The following is a 25,224-nucleotide window of genomic DNA, read 5'->3' on the forward strand; positions in this document are numbered from 1 at the left end:
TGTTGTTTTTTGTCAGTTAGTCTCTAAGTTGAACTTTGTTATCATATAGTTTGTCATGTTGATAATAAATCCCTTTGTTTTGGCTTTGTTAAGGTGTTTTAAGTGTTTTAATGGGTCAATGTGTGGTTTGTTGTTAGCCCTATAGGGCCGCCTTATGGCGGGGCATAACAAGAGTGAAGTGTTAAAAGTATCTTCTTAATGACACAAGGTCCTCAGCACCTGTGTTTATATAAGACTCAGCACATCTCCATGAACAAATGTACTCAAATTGATCCCCACTTCTTGATTTTGCGTGTCTCTTAAACCTAAACAGTGTTTGTTAGTGTGAACAGTGGTGGGCCGTGCATTTTACACCTGAGCCTTCAGTGCTGTCTTACTAAAGTCATAATGACCTCATTACAGTATGATGCCACAACTATAGGTTATTGTTATTTCATGTGATAACCTCATACTCAGAATGACACTGCAACGCAACTGAGGGAGAGAGAGTAGCTATGAAATGGATTTAAACTAAAGGGAACAAACATATTGTAATAATGAAAAACAATATATTGAATTGTAAAATGTAAGTTTGGGATTCTGACAGCAGAGATGGCCTTACTGGCCCCGAGGGCCCACCACTGACTGTGAGTGTGTTTACAGTACAAATGATTGTATCAGTAGCTCTTGTATAATGTGTAGGATGAGATAAAAACAAAGTCGAATGGCAGCACCATCACTCTTTATAATGGAGTTATACAGTTTTATAAAGTTTCAAGGTTCTTGTTGGATACATTTAAAATGTTTTTTTCTGAAAGGATGCCATTATTAAAAGTATGAAAATGTTTACCTTGCTCTTGAAAGCCTTATACATGGACTTTAATGTTAAGCATCATGCTACTAAACATTCAACCTGTTAGGTACTGCAGCACTCAAAGAGGCTTTGATTCAAACTTGGCTCTTATAAACTAGGAGTCATTCCCTGACTGCTTGCTTTCTCACCTCTCCTTCTCTCCGTTGTGCTTCCCAATCATCATCTTCATCCTCCTGCATCCCTCCTCATCTATCATCCTCCTCCACTTCTGTCCTCCAGGTGTAGCAGAGGAGATAGTTCTGGTGGGAGGGCGTCAGACGATGGGGATGAACCAGCGCTCCCTGACAGCAGTCACCTGTTTCAACCGTCAGAACAGTAAGTGGTACCCGCTGGCCAGCCTGCCCTTCAACAGGGACAACATCTACTGGTCAGGTGAGCTAAGTGAATGTCAGTACAATTGTGGCTTTGCAGTCTCAGTCATTTAGTTTCACAGGGGAGCAGTAGAGTTGATGTCATAGGTTTAGTCGAGTGTTGTTCATTCAATCATATTTCAAAAGCACTCAGGAAGGAGAAATAAGTCTTTGTTTCACCTTTTGTTTTTAAGAAATGATTGATCACTTTGATTTTGATATAGCTTTCTTTGCCAGCAGCATGGCTGTAAGGATGTGACTGGACTGTATTTTCTCAACACGTTTGGATAGATGTTAAAATGCAAACTTAAGCATTTAGCTTAAAGCATCAAAGTTCTTCCTCACATAGCTGTAGGCTTGTGTGTAAATTGTTTGGTCTCCATCTCTTTTGGAAAGGAATTTGAGCATTTTTGAAAACCAAAATACAGTATGGCTTTACATTGAGGAAAATAAATGGAATCTCTGATCTCTTTAGTTGAGGTCACACTAAGCATGAAGGGCAATGACATAGATCTCCTCTCTTCCCATCCATGACCTTTCAGTGAGGACAGTTTCACTCTGACAGATATGAAGCTGCTCAGTCCAACATCAACCTCTTGTGACTTTTGAGAAACAGATTTGAAAGTGTGGCCCCCCTCCAAACTTACACATCTTTTTAGTTTTATAAATAAAGTGGACTTGACTTGACATCTGTTACTTGGAAAATCACTGCAGATGACTTCAATGTCCTTCTTAAGAATCCCTTTTTCTGTTAAAGAATGTCTCTTCTCTTTACCTTCTGTAGAGCCATTTTATCAACTTGACTTTTTTTCTGTGATTGGCTTGAGAGTCTCTGCAGTGCTATACAGTTTATTTGGTTCCATAGTGACACACTGTGCAGTCTGTGACTCCCTCTATGAGACACTTTTGAGTTTCTTCACCAGAGACAGCCTGAATTTCTCCGTTACATACGTTGCAGTGTGTAAATGCAGCATGATTTGTCCTGCATGTTTCTCTCCCTGTTTTCATATAAATGTAAATCTGTGTTTGGGCATTGGAACAGGTCTGCATGTGTCATCTAGGTTTCAGACAGCCAGAGGAGAAATCAGAGGTGTTCTTGCCAGCAAATCAACAGGCTGCCAGTCTGTAACCTTTTGACAGAGCAGGGTCACTGAGACTCTGCTGGTGTTACATAAAATACATGATGGTTGCCTAACTCCCTCGCAAACACATCAACAAACAACTTTCTGTCAATAAAAAGTTGTCCAAGTTGCTCACTGTTATTTTTTCACTTCTGAACAAAACACACCTAATGTAGAGATTTTAACAACATAAGTAAAAACGTTTTAAAGAAAAGAGATTAACATTAGTATTTTAATGTTTACATCATTGTCCTACTATTTGATGCTAAAGTAAAAAAATGTAATTAGAGCAAATCTACACTAGTTGGAATTTGCTTTAAGCTTAAAGATTTTCAAAATAAACTACATGTAGTCTCTCAGTCCCTGGTTTCTGGATAAGTAAACACTCCAAATAGCCACTTTGTTTACATACTAATATATTTGAGGTGGCACAGAGGGCGGTGTGATGGTGGCCGACGTCTGGTGCTACATGTCCCTGCTGGACAACTGGAGTCTGGTGTCTCGGATGACGGTGGCTCGCTGCAGACACAACAGCCTGGTGTACGACGGAAAGCTCTACACCATCGGAGGACTGGGAGTATCAGGGAACCTGGACCATGTGGAGAGGTAAGAGTCACACAAAACATCAACAGCAGTCTGTCAGAACGTGGCAGATGGTGCAGCATGCAGCAATGTAGTGCAGCATGTTGCAAAAGCATTTAGACAGGTAAGTTTGCATTTTCTACGAGAGTAGAAAGTTGGAATGCAGGTGTGAATGTGTGTTGGAGCATATTCAATCGTCACACATGTGAGCGTTATTGTGCAGCAACTGAGCACCTTTTACTTGTTTGTGAGCGGGGCCTGAGAGAGAGGAACTGCTTTCAGAGAGCAGAGTGGCATACAGTGTCTGATTCCATCCACTTAAGCAACACCAATTTGCAGACACTTCCTATGAAGGTCGCCCTGTGCGGTCCTTTCAGTCAACTTTCTGCTTCTCATGTTTTTGTGCTTTTTGTCCAAACTCCAGCGCAAGACCAGACAAAGACTGAGTACAACTGATTCTTAGTGGCATAAAACATGAATAGAGATTGCTCAGATTCAATCGTCTGATTCTCTCCTCTTGACTTTTATACTTCTGCTCCTCATTTCTCCTCTAACCTGGGCTGAGTGAGTTCCAACAGATAAGCTTCCTCCTCCTGCACAGCAGAGCGAGATAAACCCATGTTATCAAAAGAGCATTACTGGGTTTATCAGAGCGGGCCGCTGCCGCTCATTACCAACAGCTTGATTGATCTCCAAAGCTTTTCACAATGCTCAACAGTCCTCTAAATGAAATAGGCTAATTTGATATTACCCTACAATACTACCACACTGTGTCCTTGTGAAAGGGAAGGATGGAAGATTTGTCTGTAAGGGATATGCATTTGATTCCTCAGTCTCTGAGCTGGTTATTTTTTAAAGCTACTGGTGCATCGAAGGCATTCACAGCTTTGGAGAAATCATGGCTTCACAGAGTGATGAGTTTTTATTTGTTCCCCATGAAGCTTTTCTGACGGACCAAAGCAACTGGAGTAAGTTATCAGCGCCATAAAACTTTAACCTTCTTTGCCTAGATATTTTCAGGAGTGTATATGTGAAAACAGCTTTTAAAAATAAGAACAATATCAAACTTGAGAACTAGCTCACTGTCAGAAACTGTCCGGCTCAAATTCTAGTCAAAACCTTATTTTACAGCTATGAAACTATTTAAAACAATTCATTAACCTGTACAACCCAATGCCCACGTCCTACACAAAAGTACCTGATGTTATATATATATATAAATAAATATTTTAACTGTAAAGAATCATTAAATTATGAGTTATTTTTGAATCCTTACATAGATCTCCGGGCTGTGGAAGATTATCCAGATCCCTTTCAGTCTTTCTCTGAAGGCTTTTGTTCCTAGCTGCTTTGATAAATGAGCCTCATTAACTGCTGATCCTTTTTCTTGTAGCCAACCCATCAGATTTGGCAGGTGTGTCTCTGCTATGAGACTCAGTTGGCTCTGCTGCAGCTCAGCATTGTTGGACTCTAAAGAGAGTAGAGACTCCAGCAGTGAGGCAGCCAGTCCACAGCAGGACTAAACCCTGGCTAGAGGAGATAAAGGAAACTGATACTCAAATGTTTTTTTTTCATCCTCCCCACAGGATGGAGGAATAGCTGCACAGGTTTCAAGAACAGTTTCTTCACCTGGAGAACAAATAATATTCAGAAATAATTTGTCAGTGTGTGTGAATAGCTGCCTTGTTTGATATGCAGTTGGCTGGTCGAGTTTGTATCTGAAGGCTAAGAAAACGCTCCAACAGTCAGAGCTGATTTACTCTTCTACTAAAGTGATTCATTCAGAGATTGTTTAGACAGGCAGACAATCTTTTCTAGCCTACATTTCTGTGTGTCACCTGTACTTCATAGAGTTTATGCATAGATTGGTGCGTCTACCTTTGTTGATTTTCATGTCTGCATAGATCAGCCAGCTTCAGCCAGGGCTCCTCACCTTCCAACACCCTGACTCCTTACTCCAGCACAGCAGGAAGTACCGAGTGGGCTCATCTGGTCTCCACTCTCCTCACCAATGATTGACAGATCATAGGGGCAGGAGTAGTTAAGTTTAGGACGCTTTTAACTTGCAATCATGAACCCTGAGCCTGCTTTATACATGCTAATCTTTGGCAAACAGGATTGCAGATATTGAATAATTCACAAGTCTCTCATGATGTGTCAATCAAAGATGGTTTTGTTTTATTTATCATGCACTATGCTCAGGTTTGTGCATTCTCAGAGCTCCATTGCAACTTAATATTGCATGCAGACTGTTTGCGACATGACACTGAGTACAGCAGCTAGCTTTTCTCTTCAGGGATGTCGAGCTGTTTAGCAAACAAGCCTGGAGGAGAGAGGAGCAATTTGCACTGATTATGTCCACTGGCTTTTTATGGCTTTTCAAACTAAAATTACCTTTTTGTATGCAGTACATAAATATACGAGCCTGTAAAAAGCTGTGAAGAGAGGTTCATGTGTAGTTTTCAGTTTCTAATTAACTAGCACATTGGCTGTTCCTGCATGAGTGTGGCATTCAGTGGTGATATACTTCCACACCTACTCATACACCAACTCAATGGGCCATTTCAAAAAATGGTGGCTTAGCCTGAGCCTTAGTCTGCATTAGGCTAAGCATAATGCCTGCAAGACCTTAGTTGCAGTGAATTGCTGGGGAATTTAACCCACTCAACCACAACAAAGAAGATGCAGTGAGATGAATATACCAGTGGAAGATTTTATCACGCTAAACACAGTAACAGTCCGTGGACGGCTCAGTGAAGTGACAAGTCCTGAAGTGCTTGATGTCCACATGCGGTGTGCATGTCAGGATGGCTGTCACCCAGAGAAAGATCTCCTCCTGTGGGACAGCAGGGGTGGGAGAGACTCCACATTGCTCTCATGTAAAGAGGATACAGCTGCTCTTTGAGGAATGGTTTACCTCCTGGCTGCTTGTGTGAGGATTATCTGACGGAGATCTGTTCCTTTGCAGATAGAAAGATGAAGAGAGGAACAAGGCCAGTATGACACATTCAATCTACCTCAGCTCACATATAATGCCATGTACCCATAAATCGGCTTGTAAACAGGCTGCTCTTTCATACATTAAACCTTAAAATTTGAAGATGGAGGTCCTACTTTATCTTTTTTAGCTTTCTTCCAACAGCATTCTCTTTGGAGACTGTGGGGAACAAATCAGTGGGGTGAGGATTTTGATAGCAAAGAAGATTCCCATCACGTTGTAGCCTTAGGTTTTTGGGACCCTGCAAGCAAAGGATTCAGAGAAATAAGGAGAGAGAGGAGAGGAGCAAGCAAAGAAGATTTAAGCAAAGTACAGACGATCAGAGAGTTTATGTGCAGGCCTCCTTAGGGTGTGAGCTTTGCACAATCTGTCACACTGGAACCAATGGACACATGTGAAGATTCCCTCTGTCCTTTCCCAAAGCCAATCCAGCCTCTCTGCTGCTATAATGAACAGCTGTGCATGTTTTTATACATCTTTGAGTTTCAGTGTGCTGGCCCTTACTGAGCCGTCAAGGCACTTGTTCATCCTTAAACCCCAGCCCTCGATTTACTCTTGAATGTGGTCACCTCAATCAGCCCAGAACTAGCCTAGGCATTCTGCTCCACCGCCAGAGATGCCAAGCCTTTTTTTAACCCGCATCTTTCATGTCCTACACCCTCTGTCTCATTGCCCATTGCCTCTCCTCACAGAGCTCATTAGGTGGGCAGAAGCTGATCAGTGTTTTTTGGGCCTGCAAGACAAGATATGTTAAAACTGTCTGAAATGCTCGGGGAAAGATGGCATCTCTTCTTCTTTGTCTTCTAATGGGGCTGATGGGGGGGTTGATATGGAGGTAGATGATGCCAAAAGTGTTTATGTGTCTGTGTGCGTGCTTGCCTGTGTGCATGCATGCTTGCCAGATATTAAAACATGGTCAAGCAGCAGCAGGTGTGCCTGAGGTCGGTATTAGTGAAAGGCAGAGAGAGGCTGCAGGTAATGAGCAGTACAAGCTGTGCTTCCCCTTCAATGATTAATAATGGGCTGACACTCTGGACAATGTCAGCCTTTACCAACAGGCAAATAATTCTGCCTTCTTTCTGCTGTTGTGATTTTCCTGTCCTGTTTTCTCTCTTTTGCCTTCCATTTTTCTCTGTCAAAAATACACAGATAAGGATAAATAGTGATATAAAGCTGCCACAGTCGTCCAGTTTTTCATGCAGTCAGTTAGTTAACAGCAGTACATTTCTGTGTAATTATCAGTGGTTAGGGTAGAATGTGAGGTATAATTAGAAGTCAAGCATTTCTCTTAGCAACCACAATGCAGTCCATACAAAAAAAAAGCTGAAAGGTGATTTCTCATTTTGCTTCACAGCTGCCATTTTTGTTTTACAAATGGTTTAAGAGATTGCTCCACTCTCAGAGGTATTTTTTTTAGCAGCTCAACATTTAAATGTTTTATTCCTTCAGATATGAACATTCTAAGATGAACAGATTTGTGACCAACAGGGGCCTCCCTAGACTAAAGGTGTGCAACATAGTCACATACTCTATGTCCACAACCCACCATGAATTGAAAGCAGTTGTTTGCTCCAGGTACCAAAATGTTTCCAAGTTCTGGTCAAACTTAACCAAGAGAGTGAGATCCAGAGATAATGACTAATGTCACTGGTTTAGAGATGTGTGTTTGTTTTTGTTGGTCTTGGTGCCCAACAGACGGCAGCACGGCAAATCCATCTGCTGTCAACACAAACAAACATGGCAGGTGTGGCTGTATATTTCCACATAAACTGTCTCATTCCAGCTGTAGTAATTAAACCTGATGTTTTTTTTAAGGAGAGTTCAAACAAAGAACAGAGAAACATTGGCAGGTTTTCTTTCATAAAAACAATCACACTGTGTGGGTCGCTGTTATACATAGCACATATCGAGTTACAGCTCTGATTTTTTGACATGTGAGCTGCAGTGCATGCTGGGAGCATGAACTTGTTGTTCTTTATGAAGATTACATATTCAGAGACAATTCTAGGTTAAAGTCTGGCCCCTTTATTCATTCACAATCTGTCCACCCTTCATATCCGTCTTTCGTTGTGTCTCTCTCCCACACAAAAGAAGACAATCCTGCATTGTTTGTTCTGCTGTGACCCTGCAGCATCTTCTCCGAAAGGATGAGGAAACAAGTCTGGCAGGAGCTGCAGGCGATTACACAGCTTCATGCAGTGATCAGTTTTTGTGATTATATATATTTTTCAAAATCAATAAAAGTAGTTCAACATGTTGATGGATACACTCCTACAAGACGTGATGAATTCTGTCTAACGAAGAAGTGCAGCGATAAGAACTGCAGAGATCTAGTTTTTAGTTAAGTGATAAGTGTGATGTTTATTTTTTATTTATCACTCTCTTCTCTCTCCATTTCCTCTGGCTTGGAGATGCAATCAAACCTTACACACCCCCTGTGAGAACCTCTTTAGTGTTATTCTTGATGTCACACTTCATTAGAAATGCTTGAAGGTAAATCACAAGTGATGTGTATCCAGTCATTTTCATGAGCTGTGAGATTGACTGATTGCTTCCATTGTTACTGTAAAGGTGTTTTTCTTTTCTGACAAATAGACAACCTTAACCTCCACCACATTAAACAGAAGTGTTTAAAAAAGCTCCAGGATCAAATTGCGGCTTGTGTATGAGGCCTTCTCCGGCTGGAATGCAGTCGGCTGCTATGATCAATGGCACGTGGACAAGGGTTTATATTGTTAACACACCAGGCTAAACACACCAAACAGAAATGGAAAGTCAAGAAACACACATTTTATTGCCCGCTGGATGTCTGATTACACACTATTATAACTAGGGTCTTGTTCACATTGTGTTGGGTCCCCTCATCTTGCTGCGTCTGTGTAAGTCTGGGTCTGCTGAGTTCTCAGCTCATTGGTGAAGTCTCTGCCAAAGCTCGGTGAAAAAGGTCCAAAGCTTGGCGCTGACACACAGCCTGACTCCAGAGACTAATGGCTTGTAGCTCCAAACACATGTTGCTTTGTGTAAGTGCTTTAATTGCTGTCATTGTACGTAATGTTTGGTCTCAGTCTTGGTATTTTTTCATCATCCTGGTGGTGTAGGCATTTAGCTATTTATATTGGTCAGCCCTGCAGCAAAAAGCAGCATTTCAGCTCATTAGGAACATTTGCAATCAGATTATTACTGTATATCCTTGGTGTGTGTGTGGTAGCACATGACTGACTGTGTTTCAATTGTTTCTGAATCATCAGAGGTTTCCAAAGTAATTAAAAGTTCACATATAATGCTCAATACACTTTACTATGGTTTTCTAACACTTATGTGTCCCTAGCCTGATTTTAAACCCCCCTATTATGAGAAAAGTCCATCCTCTATGTCTTTTGCCTGCTCCAAAAATTGTGTGCTCAAACAGGCCGTTTCAAGATTTTCCCTTTGTGAGATCACAAAGGGCAGTAACCCTTCCCCCATGTGGTTGACACTCCCACAGCTAGGTGTTTGTTCTGCATTCTGAGTTTGCTTTCTCCCCGTAAACAATTGGGCATGATGCAAGAAAGCCCAAGCCACCCAAGCCCCTCACCTAATTTTTTAAAGTCTCATTCATGAAACATTAAAATGACAGTGTGAACACAAAAAAAAAAAGGTCAAATATAAAGATTTAACATTTTTCATGTTTCAGGTACACAATCACCAGCAAGTGGGAGACGGTCTCTCCTCTCCCTAAGCCGGTAAATTCAGCATCAGCCATAGTGTGCGGAGGGAAGGTCTACGTGTTCGGAGGGGTCAACGAGGCTGGGCGCTCGGCTGGGGTCCTCCAGTCCTTCATACCACAGAGCAACACCTGGAGCTTCATCGAATCACTTAGAGAGGTGATAACACCCACAGTCTGACCCTTTGATAGAGACCAGATTCTTTTAGAACTCAATATGGAGACACCTTCAATGTCATGTGCTTGACTTCGCCTGGTGAAACTGTAGAGTCCTGATTGCCATTTCAAGTTGTAATTTTGTTATTCATACATGACTGTATCAGTGTACTCAGATTCTTCATTAATCCCCCTCCTCCCATGCTAAAGCTTTCATTAAAATCGGCAGACCACAGCTAATTGGTCCAAATAAACCCTCTGACATGTTATTGGCCAGACTTTATAGTTCTCACTTCACAAACCTGCAGCTACTTTCCAGATGGAGCCACCAGAGACCTGTGAAGGACACAGCAACAGATTATTATTATTATTTTTTAACCGTAGCTATCATAACTTCAAGGTAGCATAGAAAATATACAGTGAACAACTGAGCGTGATTCAGAACAGCTGTGGTTTCTATGCAGATTTTATCCACAAGTTCACAAGAAATACTGTACATCCTTGAAAGATGCATCACAGGGATGGTTGTGAATGAGTATAGCATTATCCTTCATTCTACAGGCTCTAGGTGACAAAATAACTTTTAGAAATATCCAATTAAAAATTGAAAAAGAAAATTCCTTGTTTAAAGCAACATTTGTGTAAATTTAAAAAAGACATTCAACATGTTGATAAGAGGTCAGAGTAATCCTTGGGCTCATTTTGTTAAGCTTGAACAGATCACAAATATTTTTTTACATATTTTAATTCTTTCTGTTTAGTTAAGCTACACACTTTGAGAACAGTATGGCAGGTGTGGCCAAACAGCAGTTTGTTTTGGTTTCATGCTGGTGCTCAAGAGCGACATCTACTGGATCAAAAAGTCACTCGTTCTTCCTTTAAAGCTACAACAGAAAATGCGTATTAGTTTATTTCGATTCATTTTACACACACTTAGAGATTCTATGTCTGATGCTGAATGATCCCATTTAGCATGTTGGCTCATGAAGGATTCTCAGGATTCTTGGAGGTGTCCAAATCATTATTTTTTTAAAGGCGATTATTTTCTCAAATTGTGGCGTACTGTTTCTGCAGGCAACACTCAGTGCATTAGCAATCAGAGAGAAATTGGGTCAAAATGTGTGGAGGCACTTTCCTCAGCTCTAATGCTCAGAAACTTACTCTCAAGAGCATGACTCCTGTTAGCAAATGTATTATTATGTAACATGTGTTAGTGCTGAGAGCTTAATGGTGTTTAAGGGCTGGCAGAGCAGCTGGCAGAGGAGAAGTGAGAGTAACGTCTAAGAAACACACACATGTAGAGAGACCCTGAGACACACAGCACACCATCAAACTTCATAATAACTATACAACCCTGCAGGGACACAGGTACACACACACACACACACACACACACACACACACACATGAATTATGTAATGAGCCAGGAGGTGACGCTTCATGTGTGCTTGCATGATGTTTCCATTAAGTTATGTCTTTGTCCTAAACACACAGACAGACAGACACACAGACAGAGTGAGTGTATAGATGATCCTGCTTCTGACAGCCAGCAAGCAAACAGATACTGAGGTTTAGTTCTTCCTGTGAAATTGTGTCGTTGATGATTTTAGTGTGAGCGCTGCTCGATCAACCCTTCGCCTCCATCTCTACTCTTCCTCCTAACCCCAACCCCACACTACTTTCCCCCTTTGCATGTTCGTTGCGATCTGTGATTAGTGTCTCACCGACTGACACAAATACAGCTGTGTGTGCACGGCCTATGTACGGATGCTTAAATCCTTGAAGGCAGGTACCCCGGATTCTAATCTGACCCATATGTTTACAGCATGCTCCAAGGAGTAATAAGGGCAGGGACTTTGGAAGTCTCTGTTCATGTTCCAGTCACCTTTGTTTTAATTCAGGAATAAAGTTAAAATATTCAGCATGCTCTGCCTCAGATCCTTAGTATTTACATTAAATATTCATGAATAAATAGGCAACAAAGTAAAGTAAATGTTCAAGTTTAATTAAACAATCCCCTCATGAGCCTGTGCCATTAGGACTCTGTTGGTTTGGTTCGAGAAAACATGCATTCTAATGAATCAATGATAAATACATGATTTTTCTTGAGGGTTTTAAATAATTAGATATCTGCAGTGTTGGTGCAAGAATCAGAAAAGAATGTAAGGGGGCAACAGGGTGTTTAGACTGCAGCCACAAATCAGTTGCATTTTGTGTGTGTGTATATTTGTTACCTTGACCTCAGTCCTAGGGGTCCCAGACTTTCTGATTAAGTAGTTGTAACAGAGTGTGAGAGCCCATGTTTCTCCGCAGGTACAGCTTTGCTTCTATCATCAGTTGTGTTAAAACTTGTTTAGGTTTTATTCCCAGTAGTATTTTTTATGTACAAAATAGTCAGTCATATAGATTTCTTTTGTAAAGATTATGAACCTCAAAGCTGCAAATCCATACAAAACCCTGTGTGAGCGTGGTTCTCCTCAGAACTAGAATGTTTTCAATCATCACAGAAGCTGCCTATCCATCGTTACTCTATCCTTGTTGTGTCAAAGGTCAGGAGGATGAGGGAGAAATCAAATCTGAGAGGATGATAGTAGACAGCAGTCCTTTGAGGTTTACCTAAAAAAGAATGCAATAAACCTGCACAGTACTCGTACAAGCACCTCGAACCTGCTGCTTAGTGCAGGTCCACAATAGAGAGAAGCAGGAAGCGGTGTGGGGTCATGGGGTCTAACGAGAATTCGCCTATGGGATTTTGGATCATTGCAGAAAATAAGCTCTGTGGCAAACGCCCGTTTCTGAAGCGTAGGCGTTTTGTTCAGCAGGATAATCTTCACACATGAACACCATTTTTATGACATTTGAAGCGTTAATGCGGCCGACAGAAGTAAAAGGCTAACGTTATGCTACAAGTGAACTACACCACGGTCAGATGATTGTGACGTCACTAGCGTTATGCTTCAGACGATTTCCAATAAACTAATCCGCGTAGCTTCATAAATTGTTTGCCTTGATCTAAAGATTAAACCTACATGAGACATCTCCGACTAGTGAGAGAGTTCCCGGCCTCTGTGTCCGGCGTGATGACGTTTAATGTCCCCGACAACCACTGTAGTCTCATTTAGCCACTTGTTAGCAACCGCCTTTTTAAAGACGCGTAAAAAACTTCAAACTTCACAAGTGGGGGTATTACCTAACGTAGTTTATGTGGTCTAACAAAACGCCAACATCTCTTAAGCTTGTGTTAACCACAGACCTTATTTCAGGCGTCTAACCACAAACCCATTCAAAATCCCCAGGGACTTTTAGACGTTGCACCCCATGGCGCTCAAATGCTAACTTACTTCCGGGTTTTAGGACTCGTTCCTGTGGCGCTCTATAGATAAGCGTTGTTGTTTTTCTTTATGTCTTTGATAGCAGAAATAAAGGTTACCTCTTTCTGTCAGTCAGTCAGTCAGTTAGTCCACTTTAATCTTAAATGAAATATCTGACTGTCACATGACACTGATCATCCCTCCAGGGTACACTGGACTGAATTCCAGTCAATCACAGGGCTGACATGTAGAGACAGACAACCAGCCACACTCACATTCAAACCTACGGACGATTAAGAACCAACTGACCTAAGGAGCATTTGTTTGGACTGTGCGAGAGAGCCTGAGTACCCAGAGAATGAACAGGGAGACCATGCAAACTCCACACAGAGAGGCTCCTGTCCGATGGGGATTCGAACCAGGAACCTCCTCGCTGTGAGGCAACAGCAGGGCTATAACAGCTATAATTCATGTTAAGTATTCATACACGTGTTTAAACCCTTACACACAAGTGTAAGATGGCAACATGCAATTTTATAACTGCGTTACACAGCATGCTAAGACTGATACTGTATGTAGATTAAGTACATCCTCACAGAGCTGCTAGTGTGGCTGCAACCTGACTCACACATACAATGATATGTATTGTGCTGAGAGAAAAAGGTAATGACGAATAAAATGATGAGGAGATTTTAAACTCCTATGCTACTTCTCCAACAATCCGTCGGATGTTTACTGAGAGAGCAACACACACATACACACCTGCTGGGAAAGACTGGCAGCAGCATATCAATGAGATGACCTCCAGAAGTGACCTGCTGACTCATCATGCTGGACGCCTCGCAGCAGCTGATAGGCAGAGAAATGAGGGAGGAAGTTCTGCAACTCCAGACAAACTTTTAGAGCTTCCTTCACGATTACTGAGGCATCACAGGGTGTCTGTAAATTGTAAATTGTGGCAGAAAACCTGCAAGGATGGCATCTCGCGGCGTACATGTCGTGTGAGTTCATAATTCATGCCGCTTGTAAATTGGCCAGCTGTAGTCTGCTCAAGTGAGATTAGAGTTTGAAATCGTCGTCCTCTACTCACAAGCTGCACGTTTCCAGCGGCATCGTTCTTCACAAACCACAGATTCGTTTAGTTTTCCTTCATCAATAATCCTACAGAGGTGCTGCTTCAGTAACTCTGTTTTTCTGCTATACACTGTATCAGATTGAATTATACAGAATGCACAGTTTGCAATATCTCACCTATTCACTCATGTATTTCTAATACATCTACAGTGTTTTTTCCTATTATATTTGTCTTTGTGAATCTATGGAGGTGGAGGTATGAAGGTTTAATACAATCCTGAATTATGGGGACTTGGGTAACTATTTTGTATTGCTGTGAAGTCCCAACATGGTTTCCAGCACTTTTTTATTTTCATGAATGCAATCTGGAGAATGGCAATAATGATTTTTTTTATTGCTACCTGAAGTCTGTTAGGGATAATGGAAAAATAAAATGATGCCACATTTCTAACAACAGTTCTCCGCTTTCTTTACCCCACCTCGCTCTCTGTCCTTCCATCTCTAGATAACAGATACGCCCCTGCAGTGAGTCTGAATGGGTTAATATTCATCCTGGGAGGAGCCTACGCTCGAGCCACCACCATCTATGACCCAGACAAAGGCAACATCAAGGCCGCACCCAACATGAACCACTCTCTGCAGTTCTGCAGGTGAGACTTTATTAAGAGAGCAGTGCACTGTGGAAGTTTGTCCCTTGGTAAAAAAATTAAAATAACAAAGGTGGTCTTGATTTTGATACGGTTGATCAGTAACACTGCTGCCTGTCATGCTGAGAGGAACATAGCACATCTGCTAGAAAGGCAGAAACTCACTGCTCCATAACATCAATAAAAAAAATCCCAGGAATTTATTGTAGCCTCAATAACATAAACATATGGCTTGGTTTAAAATCTTTGTAAAGTTATGGGAGGTGTTTTTGTGTAAAAAAAGAAAAGAAAGGGGAAAAAAGTTGCATAAAACTGTTCCTCATTGTGTGGACACATACTGCTTGATACAGGGAGATTAATGAACACAAACAACAGTGAGATCACATCCTGATAACATAAATCATGTTGTCAGTTATTGATAAGCTGCACCAGCACACAGCAGGCAGCAGTTCTGCTACATTTAACTAAGTCTGACACCAGGAGGAGAGGAGGGAGGACAGTGAACGCAGCACAGAGTCTCCAAAAGGAGAAAACACACAAACACTCAGAAACAGCACTATCTGCAGTGTGAGAGGATGAAGTCTAGCAGGGTCATCATGCAGGAGAGCTGATATTCTCCCTTCAGTGCGTTCAGCTCTCTGCAGGCCTGAACCTCCCCTCTGTTTATCAGGAGGAGCAGCTCCAGGCTTTACCCTGCACGCTCCGTGTTTTGGATCAGCTGTGCTTTCTCTCTGAGCAGACTGAGGATTAGGCAATAATGTTTTTTTCAGTCTCAACAGTGGTGTAAATTTGTTCCACAGGACTACATTTTGTAAACTCAGTGTTTTGTTTGATCGTGTGTGCACCTTATGTATATGCAGATTGTTCAAAACCCCAATAGGGGTACAAAGACTGAATCAGCTCACAGCCACCGTTTTAATCCTGTCTGCACACATACTTCTGTTTGTGTTCCTCATATCAAACGAGCACATTTGTACAGATGTTTGCTTTTTCAGTACTTCCCACTCCTGCCCTGAGAGGGGATGATAACCCAGTATGTATGTGGTTTTTGTTTTTCCTATCTGATAAAGTAGCTTTGTGGCTATGTTGAGATGTTTGTTGGATGATATCAAATTAACTCAATGTGGCCCCAAGCGAGACAAGCAGCATATTTTATGGAGATGTTGTCCCCAGACTGGCTTTGTTGTCGTATCCAGAAAAAACAATAAGCAATATTCCTGCTGGTCGGAGTCACAGCAATCTCATATCAGAGCTCCGTAAGCTCTTGCACTTGCATTCACCCACTTATCTGCCTAACACAGTTTCTCCTGTTGAGTAGACTTTAGCTCTTTCCACTGCTGCAGGAACTTTCCCTGATCCCAGGAATTAGGGATCAGTGGATCATCACAGTGTGTCTGAGCCACAGGCACCAGGGTCTAAATAATGTCTTCACGACTTAATTTCCCCCCCCTAATTTATTTAAATCTGTATAAAACAGGTGTGGCTCCTCACACATCAGCATACTAATTTGTTTATTCTTTAATGGTCTTTTGGCGTTAGTTGAAAATACAGACAATGATGTCCTGGAGGAACATTTTTAACCCTGTTCAGAACCTCCTAGAACTCAAAATCCTGCCTTCTATTGGTGTTAATGTGGTTTTTGCTACACAGAGCCAGGCTAGCCATTCCCCAAAGTTTATAAGCTTTGTACGAAGATAGCTGGCAAATACAAGAGTGGTATCAACCGTCTAATCTAACCGGAAACTTGTAGTTCCAAAAATCCAAAATTATCGATTCTCGGATTAAAAGGAGATAACCAAAAATATCTCAAATTATTTCTATGCAGTGATCTTAGAAGGGAAGATCTACGCCACAAGAGGCACCGTGAACAGCGAAGGTCCCGCACTCAGCAACTTGGAGACCTTCGACCCCTCACACGCATGTGGACGCACCTGCAGCCCTTGCAGCCCCTACCCTGCCCTCTGTTCAGACACGGCTGTGTGGCCATCAAGAAGTACATTCAGAGCAGCTGAGGGCGACTTGGACCCGATTAGTCTGGGATCGATGCCAAACACCATCTGACCTCTGGTTGAAGGACGGTGTGTGACAGCAGTTTAGGGCTGGTGTTGGTCTATCTTCAATCCAACCCACCTCTTCTCCCAACCTACAGAAAAGCCCTGTGCAGAATGTACTCATACTCAATTACTCAGCCATGTCAGGTGACAATTCCTAACCTACAGTACTGTGTGTGTCATGGTCGTTTTCCATCCTCCATCCAACGGGCACAGGGACCCTCTTGGTAAACTCCTTTTTTTAATGAAGTCATCATTGTTTCAGTTATTTTTTTGTAAACTCCTCCCCTCCATATTTCTATACTTTGATGAAGCTCAGTAAAAGCCAATGCAGGGTGAAATTTATGTCCCTTTTGGGGAATAATGTTTGACGGGGGAAGGTTTTAAAGTCTCATCAAACAGAGCAAAGATTCTTTTGGTGTAAGAAGTGTTTTCAGTAGTCGAATTAAGTGAAGGAATTGACTGTTTTTCTCTTGTCAGTGAAGATAAAAGTCTCTTTGGGGAGTTATATTCACGCTGAGTGTGGATTTTAAGAGGTAATTTTTATGAAACACATTGGGACTTTATGTAAACTAGTTCTTTTGAACTTGGTTGACTTGCTTAACCCAGGAGAGGCCATGAAATGTTGGACAGGTGAGATATTTATTTTTTGTTTAATTCCAGCCTGATGGTGACATCATCTGGTGATCTGTTTTTCCTTCATTTCATTCATACTCTGTTTCTCTTAGGGACAACTTGCTACATGTGCTCCAGAGGGAAAGAAAAGCACAATAACAACCTGTGTCTGTTGTCATACAAGTTATCTGTTGATCCATGTTTTATTTATTTCATTGGTTTTCCTGAACCATTCTTTGTACAAAGTGTTTGATTTATACTCACGAAAGAAGATTGGTTTGTATTCTGTAAATACAGAAAGGATGTATGTTTATTTTTTAAAACCTGAAGCTCTGTGTAAATGTTTCTAGAAAAAAAAAGTTGATTTTGAAATGTTATGACTGTAACTCTGTATGAAAAGAGGAGAATTGAACAGTTAACATTAAATCCTAACACAAATGTCAAAACATTTAAAGTGTGTCATGTTTTTTGGGGGCGTTAACTTTATAAAGAATCAATGCTACAACATTTTGTTTGTTTTTTTATCTTAATCTCAAAAAGCTATCTACTGTTTACATCTTTGAGTTTGTGCTTCCGATGTGTACTTGCTATGATTCATGGGAAAAAAAGTACATTTTCCACATAGTCTGTTAACGCTGTTGTCCGTCTGCACCACGTTTTTGCACCGCTGGACTGCGCTCGCTCTGCCCCACTGGGTCCATTTCTAGAGCGCGAGCTCAGCCATGACAGCTGTACAAACATCACTGTACAAGATCACGTGAGAATAGAGAGAAAATGTGCAGACAACATGTCACTTTGTCTTTCTGAGGTTGCTTTGCTGTTTGTTTGGTGCCCTTTTTGACGTGATGTTGATAAAGTGACGGTAAGAGATGGAAGCTAATTTGAAATAGAGCTGAGCGTTGTGGAGATGCTGGCACGTGCCGGAGACTGGCCGCGGAGCTCGCTGTGGAAACGGGAGCCTTGATTGTTGCTTGGATATAGAATAATCAAGTAAAAATTGATACTTTACTATGAGACTTGCAGAGCAAATTTTCTGATTAAAACGATGGTCTCTTCAGACACACCTCCTTCTACCCTCTTTTTGTTTCATGAGGTCAGGAATCAGACGCTCCTTCGCTCTCCTCCAATCAGGGTGTCTTTGTGGTCCTGGGCTGTTCCAGATCTGTCTCACAGAGATGTACCAGAGAAAAATCCATCCATCTCCTGCAGACACACTAAATTCGACACACACTGCTTAGTCACAACAAAAACAGTAAACTGGATTGTGTGTATAAAGCACCTGTGCATTTGGGTTTTTTATATTACTTTGATATTTCCACCAGCAAACAGCTTTCACCATGGTAAATGATGTAAAATGAAGCGGGTGATTTTTCGCAGCACGAGAGAAGCAGATTTGACACTGACTCAATCTGAACAGAGCCACAGGAAAAGAGATGGATGTTAGCCTGTAATAGACCACGATTAATACCTTGAAGATGTTACACTGTGTGTGTTCTCCTATCTGAATGGTTGAGTCAATTCGACATGACACGGGGATTGGGTAGCAATTTCAGCAGCTACAAGAAAAACTTTTAAATAAAAACTTTACAGTAAGAAGAAATTGCACTCTTCAAGAGATTAAGGACTCTTATAACGGGAGAGATAGTCCCCCACAAAACATTTGAAATCACACCAATGTAGAAGAAAATAATATTTGAAAAATATTTGCGTCAAAGTGAATTAATTAGTTATAACATCTCGTTAACTGATAGAAGGAGATGTAACTCTGACACATAGCGGTTGAAATTGCTGTCTACCCACACCCCTTCCTACTGTGCATGATGTGCACGCAGGTTGTCATGTCTTCAGTGTTTAGTCTGCTCTGTATTGAAACCATTCTGCGTTCTAACCTCTCTTCATTTTTCAATAGCATCTCAATCAATATTGATCCTAGTTTTACAACGTTTCTGGTCATGGAGCTTATTAGAAAAATGCTGAGGCTTTTCAGGTCGGGTAGAATCAGTTATATGAACCAGTTTGTTTGCCTGCTTCTTTCAATGCAACGCCTGTCAGTCTGGCGTTTGACTGGCAGACCGAGGGGCTTCCAAAACGGCCGAGTGGGGGCGCCTTAAAACCACCTCCCTTCTCTGGTAAAAACAAAAACAGACCATACAGGACCAGAATCTAAACTTAGGACATACTGGCTACTGCATTGTAATTAGAGAAGCCAGCACTTCAACATAGCATATTTCTTTAATGTCTGATGATATAGTAAGGTCATTTGATAATTTCATTAAGTGGATAACTTACATATTTATCCTTTAAATTAATTAATTAACACTTTATTAAATTAATATCAATGTTTTTCTTTGCATTAAAAATATGTTTGAATGTCACTTACTTAATATCTTGTTTTTAATGAAACGTCTTTCTCAGAGGGATAAGCTCAGAGCGCTCTTGAAACCTCGCTGAAAACCTGAGTGCTACTTTCATTCAAACCTGTGTTGGCTGCAAACTGGCACTGCATTCATATTAAGCTCAATTCTGATGTTCAAAATCATAAAACGCTCAACTTGTACTAAAGTTGAATGAAACTTTAAGTGAAGAGTGGCCACATGTTCAATTGAAGATCTTGTCATGAAGGAAAGCATCACTTAACTCTGAATACATTCACAAGGTATCAGGACTGATGCCATTCTGCATGCTACTTTAACTTTTATAACATAACTTCACCCAACAGCAGGTCACCCAAGCTTTTAACTTCTGATGTAAAAAGATAAAATAAAGCTCATGTGCGACTGAATAAAAGTCGCTCACATGGAAAATTCCCTGAAAGCTTCAGCTCATCAGGCGCAGCCCGTGTTTAAACACATTGATGCTTTTAACACCTTCCTGTTTGCTGTGTCTCGCTCTCCGCCCACACACCAACATGCAAATAAACTGTTCACCACTTTGACGCGTTGCACCTCTGATCTGGAGTCTTTGGGCCTGAAGCCCTATCACCTTTTCATCCCTCAAACACAGGAGAAAATCTAACAAACCTCCTGCACCTTCACTCTATGTCTGAATCTACTCCATCTTACTAACACAATGCCTGTAGAGCACTTTTCTCTTTGGTAGCAGGAAAGTTAGATTCCTGTATCCCCCAGTAGATATGGCCAAATAATGAATCGTACTTGCAAAGAGGTCATCAACATATAATCAGAGAAAACCAGTTATAAACTATTTTGGTGTATCCGCCTTCCTTGAACCTGTCTTTTCTACTTTTTCACAGATCAATTTTTCCATAACCCCAGGGAAACTGGGTTCTCTGCTGTGTGTTTGTGTAGGTTATGAGAGCAAACAACTTTTTTTTTCTGCCAGAAAAAAAACGTTTTGAAATAGAACGATTTTGTGTGCTGTATCTAGATAAAGATGTTTCCCAGGCTACAGGCAGCATTGTCCCAATGGTGTAAGCTTTAGCTGCAGTACATTATGTGCTGTAGAGACTGCTGTCAGAGAAGGTTGTGTCTCTATATGACTGTTCATCATTTGTAAAAAAAAAAATTCAGAGAAGGTCTCTAGTCTGACACCAGATTTAAGGAGCGTGCATGAAAAAGAGAACCTTTATGTGACGTAAACTTATCCACATTTAAACATCTATATACAATATTCACACCAATAAACGATAATAGCTAAATTGTATCCAGCAATTCTTAAACTTCTTTCAACAAGGATGCCAACAAAAATATTAAAAGTCCTGCAGACCAAAATATTCTGCAAAAAGATGCTAATAAGCAGGGAAATAACAATCCCTTATCAGCTATTGTGACCAGTGCATGTAAAGGTATGTCAATGCACCCCTCCAAGTCAAAGGTCAGAGGCTTCTATAAAGCTGAAATTGTTAAGATCCACAACAATGAATGATTAGGGCTCTAAATGGTTTTATACATTTAAATAGTTTCCTACTTTGTGCTTTATCTACTGCTACACAATTTACAAAAGATTTCTAAAGCTCTATTTTATACACTTGTCTTACATAGTGAAGCAACTAAAAACTTGATGTGGATATGTTTTATTTCCTACCAAAACAGTCAAAAAACTAAATAATTAGGGCCCGAGCACCTACCTCGGAGCGAGGACCTAATTGAAACCGAAGGAGTTATTATTCTTCCTCACCACAATGAATCGCTTATGTGGGGGCTTTAACGTGCACGAAAACTCACCAAACTTCACTCAAAATTCAGCCTCGCCTGAAATTTACGTATGAAAGTGGTTCAGTGCATGGGTGTCGTCGAAACGTATTTAGCGGCCACTCATTCATTGTGTTCACACGACAAGCACCGCGGTCTGTCTCAGTCGCGTGCCACCAACAGCACTACGCTCTGCTCCGTTTCAAATACGCTGCGAATCAATTTTGCCACTCATATGAGGCATATGCCGCAACACATATTTGGACTAGCACGGAATTTGACACTCATATGCTGCGGAATATGCCACTCATATGCCACTTGTGTGCCACGGCATGTGCCGGACTGACACTGCACGAGTGGACCAGAATGCCATATGCCACTCATATGCCACAACATATGCCACTCGGGTTCCACTCATGTGACCAGCATATGCCACCCATATGCCACTCGTATGTTGGGCATATGCCACTAATTTTCCACTCGTATGTTGGGCATATGCCACTCATGTGACATGCCGCTGCATATGCCACTAATTTTCCACTCATATTACAGTCATATGCCACTTGTGCCGGCATGACACAGCACAGATCAAAATTGCATATGCCACTCATATGACCAGGATATGCCACTCATATGACACTCATGTGCCATGGCATTTGCCACTCATCACCAGACCGGCATATGTTGCAGCACATGAGTGGACCAGAGTGGCATATGCCACTCATATGCCACTCTTGTGACCGGCATATGCCACTCATATGCCATTTGTGTGCTGCGGCATGTGATGGCCTGACACAGCACATAAGTGGACCAGAATGGCATATGCCACTCATGTACTGTTGCATGTGCTGGCCTAACGTAGCACATGAGAGGACCAGAACGGCATATGCCACTCATATACTGTTGCATGTGCTGGCCTAACGTAGCACATGAGAGGACCAGAACGGCATATGCCACTCATATGTTGGGCTTATGCCACTCATGTTCCACTCATGTGACCGGCATATGCCACTCATTATGCCACACGTGCCAGCCTGACAAAGAACATATGCCACTCATATGCCACACATTTGACCAGATTTCCCACTATATCACCACGTCACCCAGCTCACAAGACCCGCCTTCTTTCACCTCAAAAATGTAGCCCGCCTCCGTCCGCTACTCTCATTTTCTGTTGCTGAAACACTAATCCATGCATTCATCACATCCAGACTCGACTATTGCAATAGCATCCTTTTCGGCACATCATCATTCAAGTCCTTAATAAACTTCAATACATCCAAAACTCTGCTGCACGCCTCCTCACCCACACCTGAACATGCAAACATATCACCCCTGTCCTGCAAAATCTCCACTGGCTCCCTGTCCCTCACCGTATCCAATTCAAAATCCTTCTCCTCACATATAAAGCCCTCAACCACCAGGCCCCCTCCTACCTCACGGCTCTCCTTCACCCTGACACTCCTACACGCAGCCTCCGTTCTTCAAAAGCCAACCTCCTATCTCCCCCTCTTAGAACCAAGCACCGAACCTGGGGGGACAGAGCCTTCTCCATAGCGGCACCCTCCCTCTGGAACTCACTCCCTACACACATTCAACACTGCACCGACACTCCTACTTTCAAATCACTGATCAAAACTCACCTCTTCAAACAAGCTTTTAATGTATGATTGTGATGTATTTTCTGTTTTCTGTAGTTTACCTTTATTGTTGTTATCTTTATGATTTGTGTGTAATGTTGCAATGTCTGTTAGTCTGTCCTTACTGTGCTGTTCTTTCTGTTTTAAACTATTGTAAAATGTCTTTGAGTTTTGTAAAAGCGCTTATAAATAAAATGTATTATTATTATTATTATTATTATTATATCCACTGTCCTATCTGTACAATAAAGGCACGAGACGTATTAACTAAATTGTTGCTGATGTTTTTTTCTTCTGTCAATCAACTGATTAGCATTGAGTCCTCATCTTACAGAAGACTATTATCGGATGAATCGCATTGCGTTATGGGATGTGATGGCATTAAATATTTTTAATACAACACTACTGGCTTTACTAAAAATCCTCATAGAGGAAGGAATTTTGAAAAGCATGATGCAAAAATGTGGATGAACCACTGGTCACACAAGCTAAAAGCTATTGTCTGTTCTTGGAGATGAAGCATTTGGAGGTCAGCTGTATTCAAAAGCAATTAATATCAGAATGACAGCTAATTTAGGCTAATCATAATTAGTAGCAAGTTTACATTTCACTGTTACTTTAATTAAAACACTGGACAATGAACAGCCCTTTAATTGACCTGTTCCTAATATATTTGTGCGTGTGTGTGCATATTTGCGTGTGTGTGTGTGTGTGTGTGTGTGTGGGTGCGAGTGTGCGCGTGCTTGTGTATGTGTGAGTATTTGAGTAACAATTACCATGTCCATTAGAAAGATAAAACTAAGGCAATATCAAGATTAATAAGATGCTCGTGTTTGTCAAACTGTCATCAGCAGAATTACAGAGGCAAAGAGGTTAGCATTGTAATAGGCTGCACTTAATCTGTGATGTCTGTTTTAATGACAGAAATGTTGTCCTGATTAAAGCAGAGGACGACGGCTTCTTCTCAACAAAAGCTTTAGAGGAAACTAAATCCCTTAAAAGTCTGAACTCATGACCAGATTTTTAACTTTGATAAAAATACTTTTTTCTTCACAACTTCTAATATACAATGGAAGAGGAATTCAATATGAGCTGCCATTGGAATTATTAATGTTAGCATTTCTTTTCACTAGTAAACGTGTATATTCCGAGTATTATTTTATTTATATTGTATTTTTCTTAATTATTAGTGTACATATGTTTATTTACTTTTATGTTTTACTTTTTTGCTATTTTTGCTTGATATATTCCTGTTGTTTTTTAGCTGTTGTAACAACAAAATGTCCCCCAATGGACGATCAATAAAGTTTTATATTTTCTTTCATCTAACCTATTTTCAAGTGTGTTCCAAAAGCTTTCAATTGAAATATCCAAAACCCAGCAATGTAGGTTTTAAAATGACAGCCAAATTTAAAACCTATTTAGCATGCAAATAGACTTTTTTTTTGAGTCCAGATCTTTAAATGATAGGACCATGTGGTACTTGGAAATGCTTTCTAAACACATAACTGAAAAGAATATTTAAATGTCCAGTACAGAAAAAAGAAAAATAAATGCTAGAACTAGTATATTCATATGTAACATGCCAATATCTTTGGATAATATTGCAAGATCTTAATGTTTGTCGTCTTGTTAAGAATTTATTTAAAACAATGAACCCTTGGCTACATCGGTTGAACAGAGATAGAATGCTGTTATACAATTATCAGCCACATATTTGCCTGAAGGTAAAGTTTATTTTGGTGACTTCGTTCAGAGAAACACGTTGTTGTTGGACTAAAATGTTAGCTCAGGACATGAGTTGAAACTTCCAGAACAGAGCTTTACATAAAACCTAACAGTGTTCACACTTTTGAGCAAATACCACTTGGCTATTTGAATCTAATGTTTATGCTTTCACTGTTTTACTATAAGAAATAAGAAGAGGAATAACTCAATTCATTTTTTTCCCACTGAAACACAAATGACCCAG

General features: G+C 40.9%; 1 protein-coding gene across 1 annotated transcript; it reads left to right on the top strand.

The window, feature by feature from the left end:
- The first annotated feature begins 1,073 nt into the window (after positions 1-1,073).
- LOC132985211 (kelch-like protein 29) lies at positions 1,074-17,396 on the top strand. The gene is made up of 6 exons (XM_061052463.1): positions 1,074-1,168; positions 2,750-2,930; positions 9,578-9,767; positions 14,654-14,798; positions 16,621-17,192; positions 17,227-17,396. Exons 1-4 carry the CDS (start codon positions 1,114-1,116, stop codon positions 14,675-14,677), a joined length of 450 nt encoding a protein of 149 aa, XP_060908446.1. The 5' UTR covers positions 1,074-1,113; the 3' UTR covers positions 14,678-14,798; positions 16,621-17,192; positions 17,227-17,396.
- Positions 17,397-25,224: the final 7,828 nt, after the last annotated feature.

Source organism: Labrus mixtus, chromosome 12 (assembly GCF_963584025.1).
Source record: "Labrus mixtus chromosome 12, fLabMix1.1, whole genome shotgun sequence".
Taxonomy (NCBI): domain Eukaryota; kingdom Metazoa; phylum Chordata; class Actinopteri; order Labriformes; family Labridae; genus Labrus; species Labrus mixtus.